The sequence below is a fragment of the Typopeltis vanoorti genome, chromosome 4, assembly GCF_054136105.1.
Source record: "Typopeltis vanoorti isolate ZY-2024b chromosome 4, IOZ_Tvanoo_1.0, whole genome shotgun sequence".
Taxonomy (NCBI): Eukaryota; Metazoa; Arthropoda; class Arachnida; order Uropygi; family Thelyphonidae; genus Typopeltis; species Typopeltis vanoorti.
The window spans coordinates 90,097,874-90,114,545 of record NC_143552.1 but is presented as its reverse complement, the minus strand read 5'-3'; the positions used below and the strand labels follow the sequence as shown (position 1 = coordinate 90,114,545).

General features: G+C 37.4%; 1 protein-coding gene across 5 annotated transcripts in view; it reads left to right on the top strand.

Annotated features, from left to right (window-relative positions):
- LOC150107489 (protein quick-to-court-like) overlaps nucleotides 1-16,074 on the top strand; it is a 191,847-nt gene extending 175,773 nt beyond the window's left edge. For all 5 annotated transcript variants that reach the window (XM_090391340.1, XM_090391341.1, XM_090391338.1 and 2 more), the window contains one exon: nucleotides 15,444-16,074. In XM_090391340.1, the coding sequence (XP_090247466.1) occupies nucleotides 15,444-15,774 (331 nt within the window). In that variant the 3' untranslated portion in view covers nucleotides 15,775-16,074. The remainder of the gene's footprint in view (nucleotides 1-15,443) is intronic.
- The last annotated feature ends 598 nt before the right edge of the window (nucleotides 16,075-16,672 follow it).

The following is a 16,672-nucleotide window of genomic DNA, read 5'->3' as shown; positions in this document are numbered from 1 at the left end:
TTCATCTTCCAAGTCAAAACCACATGGTTCATTCACTCCAACTGGTGGGAGAGATGTCATCTCACTTATTATCAGCTCTTCTGATGCTATGATCAGATCCCAAACTCTTGAACCTCTTGTTCCCTCTGTTACATATTGCCTAAGACATTTGTCCCTCAAGACTTCTAGAAATTCCATTCCCTTATTACTACATGCATTTTCCTCTTCCCAACTTATACTGCTGTAGTTAAAATCTCCCATAACAGTTATTCTTCTTGCCTTGCCAAGTTCAACTGCCTAAACATCTCCTGCTCCCCACCCTCTGTGCTCCCTAGTTTATAGCAACACCCCACTAAATATCCTGTCTTGGCCACTTCTACCTCACACCATATGCTTTCAAAACCATTAGTGTCACTGCCTTCCAAAGCCTACATTCTTAGAGGACATAAGTCATGACTTATCATAAGCAGTACTCCACCACCACGTTTTCCTTTTCTATCCTGCCGAAAAATGCTGTACTCTGCCACTTCAATACCTGTTATTATATCATCCTCTGTCAACCACATCTAAGAGATCCCAATAATCTTTAGCCAGGCTGATGCTATCAGCGTCACCAATTCATCTCCTTTATTTCGGATATTCCTCGCATTAGCATAGAGCATAAAAATGTTACTGCTTCTATATCTATCATTGTTCCCTCTTGACCCCCACTGGACTCAGTGTTACCATGTTGTCCCCCTTCCCCCAAGTACCCATTCCCACAAGAGGCCACCGCTGCTACCATCCACCCTGGGAATTCTAGTTTCCCTGTTGACATACTGACTTGTTCAGAAAACAGCAATCTTTCCAGATGCTTACGTCCTTCCTCATTCCAATGCAAGTGGTCTCTCGCATACAGTTCCTTTCTGTCCTCAAATGCCCTCCAAGCATCCACATATTCCAATCCTCTCTTCTGACACATTCTGACTATTATACTATTCATTATTACTGCTCTTCTGCTCAGCTTGTCATTATCATAACCTCTCTGTTTTTTTTTTTTTTTTTGTACAACCTCAAAAGATTTTAAGCAGATTCCAGGAAGAGATTGTTTTTTTTTTTTTTTGTATTTACTTTGGTGAAGTAAGGTATTTTTTTTTTCACTGATTCTGTGATGCATGTTAGAGGCTTAATGAAGTGAAAACATCTGGCCTGAGGGGCCAGATGTTTAGAAATTCTAATTTGGTTATACTGCCAGTTTGACTACTATAAATAAGATCATAGAACAGCACTTGGTAAACACTTTGTCTATGACTACACTTTAAACTCACTGACATCCAGAGTACTTGGTATTCGAAATACATGCTCTTCTTCCACTTCTAAACCTCGAACTTGCCCTATCTCCTCTAGTATTAAAATTTATTTCTCCATGATGAAATACTCTAATAAAGTGTTTATTTATTGAACAACTCCACTATGTCCTTTGCATCAGTCACTCTATTCCCATTTTTATCCAAGAATATCATTCTTCCACAATCATTCCTCCTCCTACTGGCCACATAATGAAAGATTTCCTTAGGATTCTCTTTGGATCTGAATTTCTTCTCCTATTCCAGTTTTGCCTTTATTATCATACTAGTCACTCTCTTGGCTTGAATTTTATAATCTTCAGGCATCTGCTCTCCACCCCCTCTCTGTATATCTCTTCCATAGCCTCTTTTTTACCTGCAGTTCCTGTTTGTTATTGTTTGTCATCCACTTTACACTAAATTAACCACTGTATATTTCTTGAATCTTACAACATCAGTTGTAAGATTCAAGAAATATACATCAGTTGCAAGTACATCCTCACTCCTGGTACTTTTACTATTTCATGCCACAGTTATGATATAAAACACTATGAAATGAAAATCATTATGATTTTCATTCTATAGTTTCATTAATAAATAGTATTTCTCAAATCAGAATTGAATCTGTTGAAATAGTTTTAAGTCTATAAATTCTATAGCATATCAGATATTCTGTTTAATAGGGCTACTTATTTGAAACTAATATAGTAACCCATTATAACAGTAAATTTCACAAAGAATATATTTACCTCATTCCTGATGTTTGCTAAATATACCTTATATATGTCATTTAAAATCACTAACATGAACATAGGCATAATAGTTAATTGGAATAACAAGTGCAGAATTTTCTTTTAAGAAGAAGTATATGTGGATTTACAAGGCTGGTGATTATGACAAGCTAAAAAGTCATCTTTCAGCAGTGTTATTATTATTATTAATATTATTTAGGCCAGCATGGAGTCAAAAGACTCATTGTGGGAGGTCCTTTCTAAGAAACACAAGTCTATCAAGACTCATCGAGAGAGGTCCCTCCTAGGAAACACAGTCCATCATACCACTCCTTAAATGCTTTGAACATTCTCGCTCTCACCACTCCATCAAGCAATGCATTCCATGGTTCAACCACCCTCCATGCAAAGAAACTACTCTTCACCCTCTTTCTCACATTTCCCTTTCGTAACTTCCAGGGATGGCCCCTTGTCATGACTCCTTCCCACTGTTCAACCAAGCGAAAGAACTCCCCAGTGTCAACCCTATAACCACCTCTCAACAGTTTAAAAGTCTCAATCATATCACCCCCCCTTCCTTCTTCTAACCACCAAATTCTGCAGTCTACACTCCCTCAGCCGATCCTCATAACTAACATTGTACAGTCCCGACACCATCTTTGTTATCCACCTTTGTACACTTTCCACAGTTCATTTATCCCCTTCAAATCCTGGGGACCAGATCTGAGAACAATAGTCTAAGTGTGGTCTGATCAGAGTCTTATACAATGGAATGATAATTATCATTCTGTTGTATAATACCTACTGACTGTAGAGATAAAATGATTATAATCATTTTATCTCTACAGTCAGTGTCCTTCTCATTATTGCAGCAATCCTCTGTGTTACCTTCACTATCTTTGCAATATGTCCCCTGAATTTCAGGTTTCTATCAATCATCAAACCCAGATCTCTTGTCTCTCCTACTTCCTATAGTTTAACTCCTTCCATAGAGTATGCAGCGTCCCATCTATGTGTCACAAACCTCAAGACCTTACACTTTGCTGCATACAACTAACATCCCCATTCATTTGCCCATCTATCTAGCTTATTCAAATCCTCTTGCAGGGCTACCACATCTGCACTATTACTAATAACCCTTTCCAGCTTCGCATCATCCGCAAATAACAGAATATCCCCTTGCAATCCACGGACAATGCCATTGATATAAAGGTTAAACAATATAGGTCCCAGTACTGAGCCCTGTGGAACCGCACTTGTAACCTTCTGCCTGTTTGATATTGCTCCACCATACACAACTCTCTGATACCTATTGGACAGCCAATCCTGAATCCAGTTGACCAATCTGACATCCAGACCCATGTGCTGCAACCTGAATATCAGCTTATCATGTGGCACCCTGTCAAATGCCTTTGCTAAGTCTAGAAAAATGGCAGTATATGCCTTTCTCTCATCTAATGCTCTTGTAACTTTATCATAAAAGGCTAGCATATTGCTAAAACAAGAACGCCCCTTCACAAATCCATGTTGACTCTCACTGATAACATTACCCTTATCTGCCCAATGCTGTATATGGTACCTCACTACTTTCTCCAAGATCTTACTAACTACTGATGACACACAAACTGGCCTATAATTAGACACTTCCAGTCTGCTACTGCCCTTATGCAATCGCACTATCTTACCTTCCTTCCATTCCATGGGCACCTTTCCCGCAGCCAGACTTTCATCGAAAAGCCAGGTCAAACGCACTGTCAGTTCATTAGCACATTCTCTCAAAACTCATGGTGAAATACCATCCAGTTCCACAGCTTTACTAACATCCAGAGTACTCAGTATGTGGAATACACACTCCTCCTGCACCTCTAAATCTCGAACCTGCTCTGTCCCTCTAGTATTCAAATTGACTCCTCCAGGATGATGAAATACTCCAATAAAGTGGTCATTGAATAATTCCACTATGTCCTCTGCATCAGTCACTCTAATCCCATTTTTATCCCACAATGTCATTCTTCCACAGTCATTTCTCCTCCTATTGGCACATAGCTAAAAAATTCCCTAGGATTTTACTTGGATCTAAGGGCCAATCTTTTCTCATATTCCAGTTTCGCCTTCCTTACCATACTATTGACTCTTCTGGCCCCGTGTCTTATATTCTTCATGCATCTTCTCTTCACCTGTCTCCTTATATCTCTTCCATAGCCTCTTTTTTCGCATGTAGCTCCTGTTTAATATTGTTTGTCATCCACTTTACTCCAAACTGTGTCCTTTTCTTCACTCGTGGAATACAGCTTACCATTGCTACTAACAAATATTCCTTCACAATTTCCCAAGCACTAATGATATCTCACCCTTCCAATTCCTCCCTCCACGAAATTTCCCCAAGTTTACGTCTGACTATTATAATCATATGCTTTATAATTCCACATACATTTGCGTCTCTTTGATACTCCTGCATGTCTATTCATTTTCCAAGTCAAAATCATATGGTCACTCTCTCCAACTGGTGGGAGAGATGTCATCTCAGTTATTATCAGCTCTTCTGATGATATAACCAAATCCAAAACTCTTGAACCACTTGTTCCCTCTGTTACATGCTGCCTAAGACATTTGTCCCTCAAGAATTCTAGAAATTCTATTCCCTTATTGCTACATGCATCTTCCTTTCCCCAATCTATACTGCTGTAGTTAAAATCTCCCATAACAATCGTTCTTCTTGCACTTGCCACGCTCAACTGTCTCAACATCTCCTGGTCCCCACCCCTCTGTGCTCCTTGGTCTGTAGCAACACCCGCCACTAAATATCCTGTCTTGCCCACCTCACACCATATGCTTTCAAAATCATTAGTGTCACTGCCTTCCAAAGCCTACATTCTTAGAGGACATAAGTCATCACTTATCATAAGCAGCACTCCACCACTATGCTTTTCCTTCCTATCCCGAAAAATGCTGTACCCTGCTACTTCTATTCCTGTTATTATATCCTCTTCTGTCAACCACATCTCTGTGATCCCAATAATCTTTGGCCAGGCTGATGCTATCAGTGCCACCAATTCCGAATACTCCTGGCATTGGTGTAAAGCATAAAAATGCCATTGTTTCTATAACCCAGCATTATCCCCTCTAGACTCCACTGGGCTCACTGTTACCTGATGTCATCCCCCTTCTCCCAAGTACCCATTCCCACAAGAGGCCACCCCTGCTACCATCCACACTGGGACACACTGACTCGTTCAGAACAGCAATCTCTCCAGATGCCTACGTCCTTCCTCATTCAAATGCAAGCGGTCTCTCACATACAATTCCTCTCTGCTCTCAAATGCACTCCAAGCATCCACATATTCGAATCCTCTCTTCTGACACATTCTCACTATTATGTCATTCAATATCACCACTCTTCTGCTCAGCTCGACATTATCGTACCTAGGCAACACACACTATCTTTCCTCTATGTGTCTTCTTTCGTACAGCCTCAAGCAAGAATCTCATATCTCTTGCTGCCCTATTTACACCACCACTCAAGTCATTTGTTCCCACCATCACAATCATCTCATCCACCCTTTTACCTCTCTTAATTGCACTTACCACACTTTCTATCGTTCCTCCTGGCAAACACTCCTCACGCATCCTATCTTGAACACCACGGATCATGGAGTCCCCATACATTACACCTCTTACCACCATATTCCTTGATTGCTCACATGCATCCCTCACTCTCTCTCTTGTAACAGTTTCTCTCTGTGCTCCCCTACTTACCTGCCTTCGTGACATCACTCTATCTCTAGTCCCTGTGCTCCCTTGCATTCCTCTCATTCCCTCTCTCCTGTTGTTTCCATTCTTTCCTCCTCTATCATTCCTATATCTGACACTCATTCTCTCCCTTCCACTTATCCTATTCTCACCTCTTCTATCATTCATACAACTCTCTCTCATTCTCTCTCTTTTCTACTGTTCCCATTCTCTCCTCTTCTATCACTCCCATAACTCTCTCTCATTCCCTCTCTTATACTGTTCCTATTCTCTCTTCTTCTATCATTCCCATAACTCTCTCTCTCTCAATCCCTCTCCTCTACTATTGTTCCTATTCTCTCATTCCATCTCTCTCTCACTCCTCCTCTTATTCGCTTAATTTCATCTTTCACACTTCTCATCTCATTCCCGGGACATTCCACCTGCTCTTTCAGCTCATCTATCTCTCTGTAAGTCAGCCACTCTTGTTTGCCACTCATCCTCCCAATTGAGACTATCTCCTAAAATTTCAGAATCATTCAACCTTTCCATACTCCCCACTCTTATTTTATTCATACTTCTCTCACCCTCTATCATACCCGTCATCTCTCTACATGGAGAATCTCCCGTCTCTGACTCAACGAGGTCAGTTATGGTCATTTCTAAATCACCAAGTTCCTTGCATTGCCTGCATTTTGCGCATATACATTTTTCCCCTTCTTTCTCCTGCCACATATACAATCGCCGGGACGCATACATTCCGCAAGTCCTGCATGCTACAAAATCCTGTATGATATCGAGCAAAATGGAGGCATGAGAATTTGAAGGAGGAGAGATGTTGATGGTGCATAGGAGATCAAATGGTGTTATGGAAAGCAATATTTGACTGTACATCCAGAGTCAGGAGGATAAATCAAGCAGAAGTAAGACGGATGACAGTATTATTAAGCAGGAGTTGCAGATAAAGAAAATGTTGTGGAGGCAGTATAAAGAAAAAGGTGATCAGCATACCCATGAGAAGTACAAAGTACAGGCAAGGAGGGTGACCTGTGTGGTCAGGAAGGCCAAAGCTAATTATGAGAGAAAGCTTAGGGTTACTGTCAGCATATTTAAGAATGGCTTAAATATGCAGGCAGTATAGGCAAAGGAAAATTGCTGTAGTTTAATGTGGCTAAGTGTAAGGTGATGCATTTTAGGAGGAGGATGTCACATGCTATGTACTATATTAGTGGAATGAACTGCAAGAAGTTGATAGCGATTATTGTAGACAGAGAACTAAAGTTTAGAAGGCATATTGCAAAGGTGGCCAAAACAGCACATCAAATTACATGGTTATTGAAGAACACTGACAAGCAGGGATAGGAAAGTTATTGTTCCATTTTATAAGGAATTAATAAGGCCACATCTGGATTATTGCACACACATCTGGTTACCTGGATTTCTTGATGATGAAGAAGTAATGGAGAGGATCCAGAGGCAAGTGACAAATATGGTTGTAGATCAGTAGAATGTTTCCTATGAGGATAGATCGAAAGTCTGTGGGCTCCAAAAACTAGCTGATAGGCATAAGCGAGGAGATATAATAGAAGCATATATAAGTTATTAAAGGGGTTATATACGACTGATACTCTTGACTTTTTTCCTACACAGTGCAGGAAGGGAAAGAACGAGAGGTCATCCTTGGAAATTGTGTAAAGAGTGTGGTTAACAAGGGTGTTAGGGTTAGATATTTTGCTTGGAGGGTGGTGAATGTGTGGAATGCATTGCCAGAGGTAGTTGTGAGTGTTCCATCTAAGAATGGGTTTAAGAAGTATGATGGGCATTATGTGAATAATGGTTAGTGTATCAATGTAGGGCCTCCAGCGATGAGTCTTCTGACTCCATGGGAACACCGTTATAATAAAAGTAATAATAATAATAAAATATGCAGTTATTGGGACAGACCTTATAGGATGATGGACAAAATGTTGCCATGGCTCCAAATTTGCATATGTTGGCATCATGAATATCTTCCACATAAATGTACATAGTCATTTGTTTATGCAATGTTATATTATTAATAAATTTCTAGTATAAATAAATAAATTTTTCATATTTGTTTTGTTTTTTTGTCTTGCATTTCTTGTTTGGATTAGCATTTTCTATCAGTTGATCCATGATTGCCTCCTCATTTGTTTTGATTTGAGACATTTGCAATTTTGATATTCCATACTTCCTTGCTATTTCATTTTGCAACACTAGCCAAGTCCTTGATAATGATGATTTGTTCTCTAAGAGTTACATCCTTCCATTTTTATGACATCACTGGGTAAAAATGAGATGTTTAAAATATTTGATTTTTATAAATATATGAATCAGTATTTGATTTAAAATACTGATTCAAGAAAGTGCAACTAACTGTACATTCCTTGTAATAAAGTTGCTTTTGTAATTAGGAACATAGATACATTGTACTGTATTATGTCGTATGTACAGTATATACATGTAAGTCTATGTGAGCCACATCTTCAAGAACCAGCAAATTGAAAAATTAGGTTAATATTAACTTGTATATTCAAATGGAAAATGTAGCATGAAAGCATAAGCACTACACTGTTAATTGGACAAATTTGTAATAGAAACAAAAAGTACACAATTTTTGCTTTTTATGCAAATAAGCATTACGCAATTACATGTTATGCTCTATATCTATGTAAATAATTAGGCATTAAATTTTTTATCGCCATGTTTGTTATTTTCAATTTCCTTTATTTTTACTATTATATAATATATCAACATTACCAATTACTGTTTGGCAATTATATACACTGGTATCTAAAACCTAAGGATGAACACTATTTCTGAAGATTACAACCACAAATTCAGATGGATCAACTTGTGGCAATTTGCATAACTGACTTTTTTGTGAAGAAAGTACCCACACATTCAAATTTTTGAATTGCATGCAAAGGGATCACTTGGTAGCACTCAACAGAATAAAAGGCAAAAAGCTGTGCTAAGTGAAGAATTGCGTTTAAAGGAAGCTCTTTTCGTGAAGGAATAAAGTTGCAAACTTGGATGTATTGTAATGTCTCAAAGACATCATCTAGATGATTTCACACATGGAAGAATTATTGGAAAGCTCGAAGAAGGCTACAGAATTACTGATATTGCCAGAGAGTTTGGAATCTCACACAGTGTTGTATCTGGGCAGTATTTTGAACCAATGGAATGTGTTCCAAACATATGCTAAGGAGTCTCCCTTGTTCTATCATGCTCCATGGTAGAGCGAGGTTGCCCTCATTCTTTCAAAATGTGACACGTTTTAGCTACTTGTATATGGAAATATGACTTCTGCATTACTTCAACCTTGGTATCACTTCTGGGTCTGGCTCCAGCTGATGAGACCTCCATAAAGGTTGAAACCAGTCTGGGTAGTGATCCTTCCCATAATGCATAGCATTATGCATGTCTGTAAGGATATTGTTGCACAAAAAACTGATTTTGGTTGCTTCATAGTCCAGGTTTTTGCTCATTCCAATGAATGTGTTTTTAGTATTGTTAATAAAAGTTTGTGGACTATAGCTCCTCCCTAAAAATTCCATGAATTATAGCTATTTACCCCAAGAAAATGTGAGGTGCTCCAGGATTCAGTTCCTGGGCTCCTGCTGTTTAACTTGTTTCTAAATGATATATCATGTGGACTGACGAGGATCTTCAGTTGTTTGCTGATGATGCTAAGTTGGGGAGAATTATAAGTAACACTGCTAACGTTAATTCCCTTCAAGAAGATATGAATATACTTTTGACTTGGACATGGTAGAGGGGTTATAGTTTTAACACCAATAAGTGCATGGTGTTGCATTTTGGAATGGAGAAATATAAGGCTTTGTGATGGTGCTGTACTATAGGAAATGGACGAGATTTGGGAGTGATGGTTGACAGTGGACTGAAGTTTAGAGGGCATAGGACATATTGCAAGTGTTGCAAAGACTGCACATCATAGTTCTGCTATGATAGGAAGTACCGACATGTAGAGATAAGGAGGTAGTTGTGCCACTGCATAAAGCACCGGTTAGACCACACTTGGACTATTGTGCTCAAATCTAGTCATCTGGTTTTCTGTGTGATGTGGAAACATTGGAGAGGGTCAAGAATTGAGTGACTAAGATGATATCAGGACTCTGGAATGGTAGCTATGGAGAGAGGTTGAAGGAATATGGATTGCAGAGTTTAGTGGATAGGAGTAAAAAAGATGATATGATAAGAGTATGAGTCAGTGAAGGGATTTTATTGGATTGATCCTGAGGGGATTATAAAAAGAGTGGAAGGCAAGAAGAAGAAACAGAGGCCATCCCTGGAAATCATTTAAAAGTGTGGTGAAGAAGGGTGTGAAGAGTAGATTTTTTACATGTAGAATTGTGAGTAAATGGAATGCATTAATGAAACATGTTGTTAATGTAGGGCGTGTTAAGGATTTTAAGGTTCAGTACAATAAATATGTCAGTTGAATAAACCTCCCACGATGAGTCTGCTGACTCCATGGAGGGTGTAATAATAACAAAACATACAAGAAAGTTATAACTACTCATATCCTCAAACGCACATATTCTAGGATTTTGGTAAGATGAGATAATCAACCAACTCAGAGAGTATTGGTTTTCAGTTAGTCAAGATTTTGAGCCTATCTGTGTGTTTGTAGAGGCTTAAGTGCTGTGAGGCCAACATGTTGGAGGCTTAATGGATTGTATACAGCACTCAGAAAGGATTAAAACAGAATTTAATACTTCCTATATTTCATCTCAGTCACTGAGACATCTTCAGAGATTACAAAAATACTAATGTAACATCTACACAAATACCACACAATACTAAGCCCAACCACATGGGTGACTCTAAAGTCCTATCTAGGTGGAACACCCTCTAAGGGTGGTTGTAGGTGGCCTGGAATGTAAGGTGGGATCTCTGATGATAAGTGTTTCCCAAATCTTGGGAAGCTTAATGCAACCATATTTATTAAGATTTGGTTGATTTTTGAGAACTGCTGCTGATTCTAAAAATAGCCTCTCTTTTTTGAATTTTCTGTGGTGGAGCATGGTGGTTTTTTTCCATGAGATCCTGTGGGTTGTATCCAAGACATGGTCAGCCAGGCCTGACTGACTATAGTCGTAGTTGCAGATGTATGATATGTTCCTCCAGGCTGATCTGCCTGTCTGTCCAAAGTATGCCAGCTTGCAGGAACAGGGTACTTTATAAACTCCAGGCACAGCGAGGAGGGAGCTGATCTTTTGCAGAATGGATAAGGGTAGCTAGTTTGCAGTGGGGCTTAAATGCTGTGTGTAGGTTGTACTTTTTTAAAATCTTGGCTATTTTACCCTACATCTGTGGCACATCAGAAAAAATAGCCAAGATTTTAAAAAAGTACACCCTACACACACAGCATTTAAGCCCCACCACAAACTTGCTACCCTTATCCGTTCTACAAAAGATCAGCTCCCTCCTCTCTCAGTGCCTGGAGTTTATAAAGTTTCCTGCAAGCTGCCATACTTTGAACAGACAAGCAGATCAACAACCATCTGCCTGGAGGAACACATATCCCCTTGCAATCCACCAACAATGTCATTGATATAAAGGTTAAACAATATAGGGTCCAGTATTGAGCCCTGTGGGACCCCACTTGTAACCCCCTCTGCCTCCTTGAAACTGTCCCACCATACACAACTCTCTGATACCTATCAGACAGCCAATCCTGAATCCAGTTGACCAATCTGACATCTAGACCCATGTGCTGAAACTTAAATATCAGCTTATCATGTGGCACGCTGTCAAATGCTTTCGCTAAGTCTAAGAAAATGGCAGTATATGCCTTTCCCTCATCTGGACTTTGCAGACCACATGCTCTCATCAAGAGAGGCCATTTTTCATAAAGGATGGTTGGACTGTGGAATGCATTACTGGATAGGGTAGTGAAAGTATGAACAGTGAATAAGTTGAAGGAGTGGTATGCTAGACTTGTGTTGTATAGGATGGGCTTCCCACAATGAATCTTGTGACTACATTGGGGTTAATAATAATTTCACTCTGATTCTGAATGACCTGAGGTTGGTATGATGTAACTTTGCTCATTACAAATATTCCTCTTGAAGATATGCATGACTTCTTCCAAAATGACTTCCCTCTTAATGTAATGCCATTCATGCATTATTATGACTGTAATAGTAGACTATCTCTCTCTCTCTCTCTCTCTCTACTATTACATTCAATACTCAGTATAGAAAACTTGTAGAGACCACAGGAATAGTATGTTAAAGTGGATATTTTGCTCCAGTAAATTTCTTTTAGCATAGCATTGCACCTATAGGTTGGGGTTGAAACTTTTGAGTATTTTGTTATAGTAATGTTTGCTATAGTGAGAGTCAACTGTGAATTTTAAAATAAAAGGAGCTAAAACAGTAGATCTGTGGGTGATGTGGTTGGTATTTGGCTAAACAAAATAAACCACTTATTAAAATGACTAAATTCTACCCACAAGCGCAATAACAAAGAATCTAAGTTTGCAAAAGATCATCAATAGCAAGTATTGTTCAATTATAAAAATGATGGCCATGTGCCTTACTTTGTGAGATGCAAACCAAAATTGACCTGCTCATATGAATTAGTTCACAATGCACAAAGTGTGAAGAGTTCCATCATAGTACATCATGCAAAGTTGAGTTGAAACATTACTTCACAGAAACTGTACCATTTTTTTTTAGTTTCAACAATTTGGGATCAACAGTTTCATATTACCTTAACTGAAGTAACTCTGTAAATCACCATGCCTGTAAGAAAAAGGTGCCAAAATCCAAATAAACATTCTAAAGTTAATTTAAATCACTCAAAAAAAAAAACAATTCTGTCTTCATTTTATTCTCCAGCCACTCCCTATTCCAAGTGGTGTATCCGTGATGTACCAATTTCTTGTAAGAAATACAGAAAGAAGAGGAGAGCAGATATATATATATATATCTATAAACATGATTATGTCTGCTTTCTCAGAGAAAAACTGACAAGTCTTGAACACTAAGCAATCAATCAATACTGCACAATCAAATAGATAAAACTAGGATTATCTGTTGTGGCAATATGAATTTGGACACTCCTTTCAACATCCTGCATATCTCCCCCCACCACCCAATATCTCAAACCTATGAGAAAAGATTGTTCGCCTTTATTCAAGTTTTCCCACAACATCTTCCTAAATCAATCTGTGTTTTCCATAATTCCTAAGGTTTATTTTTTTCTTATTAATAATATAAAGGGCTATGTGCTTTGCAACCATATGTCTGGGGAAGGAGTATCTCCTAAGTTCAAATCCTGTCGACGACGTGAGGAGCTTAAGGGTCTTCCTCAGCCATAGCCAAGTTAACTGGTGCAGACAGCAGGGTTCACCCCCCCACACACACACATTATCTGGTTTTTTCATCCCACAAGCAGGCAAACCGGCCCCGTAAACACATACAGATACAGTCATGAATATCGCCCTTAGGGGGGATTGCAGCAGAGGAGTGCCGTACCGGCTGCATTAATATGCCAGTAACCCCTCATTAAGAGGGGACTCAACCCATCCTAGACGGATAAGAAGGATGATAATAATAATAATATGAAAATTCCAGCAACTTCTAAAGTAGGTTCCCAGACTAAAAAATGGACAGGTGCAATTTTATACTATCTTGATCATCAATATAAATACATAATCTGAATGACCATTGTGATAAATTAAAAATACAGTGGTTTCTCACTAATCCGAACCTCTTTAGTCCGAACCCACCAGTAATCCGAACTGCGGGTTGAAAGAAAAAAGTTTTATTTATTACATATTATTATTTTGTGTACTATTATTTTCATTTAATAATTATTATTTTAACTATTATTATTTATTTTATTATTAATACAATACGGTATTTTTTTCATACTGTTGATTGTACGGTTATATTGGAGGCCTATTTTGATGTATTGTGTGCTCACGTTTGCTTTTTTACACTGTACAGTACGTACTGTATTGTCGGCATGAATCACAAATATACACAAAAAGAGGAAATTCAAAACGTGCATAATTTGGTTAAAACTATAAATTCAGATGTTGAAATTTCACAAACAGATGTTATGAAATGGATTACAGATAGAACCGAAAGTGAATTCGAAATCAAATCAGATGCTGAAATTAAAAATATGACGCTACAGAATGAATTAGAAGACAATGATGACGATGAAGAATTCGAAGAAAAAAAAGTGAAACATGAAGAGGCAGCACAATTTTAATGTGTGTATAGAATGGGCTAAGCAGAATGATACACCATTCCACAAAATTTTATTGCTAATGCAGCTCTGAGAAGAAGCATTCGAAAAAAAGTTTAGCTTCCAAGAAGCAAAAGAAAATCAGTGACTTTTTACAAAGAAATAAAAAACTTTTTTGTGTGTTATTTTGTGAAACTTTTTTTTGTGTTGTGTACAAGGAAGTGATATTTTTTTACGCAAATTAAGTTATGCACTGAACTAAGCAATTTTATTAAATCAGAATCCTCAACAATACAGGTACATACAAGCTAAATTTTTTACTAAAATAAACTTGTATTTTTTTTTGTTTTACATTACAGTAGCTTTTTTTCTATCAGTTACTTCATTTATTTACAGAATTAAATTGATGTACCATTAGAATCCGATTATTTTTGTCTTAAATGCTAATGATTGTTGTCTCTTGGAGAAAATTCGCTAATCCGAACGAGCACTGTTTTTATTAGTTCAGATTAGCGAGATACCACTGTATTGATTTGTACATGGCACATATTTCACTTTCCTTTAAAAAGGTATTCAGATTTTAAATTAGAAGAAAAAACTTACTTCAGTAATTTGTACAGTAGTTCATTCACATTGTCTTTCAGAGTAAAGTGACAAGAGTGGTTGATGAGAGAAAGGTATATATACCACCATTCTTTTGATTTTGCAAAGCCATTTGATAAGGTTCCACATGAGTTGATATTTAAGTTGCAGCACATGGGATTAGATATTAGGTTAGTGAATTGAACTGGAAATTGATATTGGGGATGGGGGAGCAGTCAAGGAAGAAGAAGGTCACAAGTGATCACAAAGTTGAAGTAATGCAGACGTCTTACATATCTCATATAAAAGTAGCCAAAAGGTGCTAGACCTTATTAATAAAAATCTCTACTTGTGACTTTTACATTACTTCAACTTTGGTATCTCTCTCTCTCTCTCTCTCCAAGGTCTGGCTCCCACTGATGAGACCTCAATAAAGGTCGAAACCAGTCTGACCCTTCTTATTATGCATAGCATTTTACACATCTGAAAGGGTGCCATGCTTTGCATTATGGATACATATTAAAGCAAGTAATGTGAAGTCATTAGCCTCTGTGCAAAACATTGTTTTTCTTCCTTGGGTAAAGGATTAAAACCAAGTATATAATTTCTTGGTGTATCTTTAATGTATAGTAGAACCAAGGTAAAAAATTTCACCTGGGCTATAATTCTTTACACTGAATCAATGATGACTATTCTCATCTGTATGAGGATAACATTTATTCCTTGAAGATAGAATGCATCAGTGATATATATATATATATATAGATTAAATATAATTATTGCAAAATATACATAACTATCTAAAAAGAAATTATTAAAAAGCTATTTTATTACAATACAGGAAAGGCCAAGAAGCAGCAAGATTTGAGCAATCTGACGAAGTAATGGAATTTTCTGAGCGATCTGCCAAACGAGTGTCTGTCCCAGAATTACTCCAGCAATTGCATAAACTGGAATCAGAGCTGGACCAAACAAAGCAATTATACAGAGAAGCAACACGTACTGCAGGTGGCCACCAAGCAGAATATACATTGCGATTTCTAAAAGATGCTGTCTATTATTACTTGACAAAGAAAGATAAGGAGCATCTTAAAGCTATACAAAGTATCCTTGGTTTTACAGATGCTGAAAGAATGGCAGTTGCTAAAGCTATGAAACACAAAAGATTTTAAAGAATGATTAAATCCATATATCCTGTAATTAGCATTTAAATTTTGATTTGCTAATTGTATTTTAATGAGTATAGGCAGATCTAGACCAAAGACTGATATATGCTGTTATCCTTTTTTTCTAATGGAAACATTTACATTTTCTAATACAGACATCCTTTGTACATAAGAACCTTATGATAAATATTGTTTTGCCATGATATAGGTTTTATGTGGAATATGATGTTTAATTTTGTGAGTTCTGGAAATGTAATTCTGCCATGGTAATTACTTAAGTTTCCAGTAAATTTTAGATCCTGTTAATGTTGTCTATTGGTTGTCTATATAGTATACATATTTTAGAGATTAGATGAATTAAACTTTTTAATATTTTTTACAATGGTTGATATAACTGGAAACAGAATCTTCTTTGGTGCAGTAAACAATTTCATTCTGAACAATACCTTAACCTTTTAGACATGTCACAACTCCAGCTCATTTTTTAAAACAAATTTTCTACTGAAAATAAATTCCCTTGATTGGGCTCACCAAGCATTTTTAAATAACCAAATTCTGCAATAGCTTATTATCCTACCCTGAACAAAAATAACACCAAAAGAAAGGAAGAGGAATGTCTCACACAAAAAAGAAAACAAGGCTTCTATACAATATTTCTGTAAATTTCCCTTTCATCTATACTGCAAAATCTCTTTACTAACTTGTGTCTGTCATATCTTCACTGCTATTTCTGAAACTCTGAAATTATATTCCTTCAGTCTCTTTACACAGGCCAGATATTATCCAAATTACCCATTACTGAATCTTTGATTGTTTCATTTCCACAGAAACCAGGTCATATTATCTGATCACACTAATCCAAATGTGATTTTATTACATGCTTAAGAGATAACTGCTTCATTAT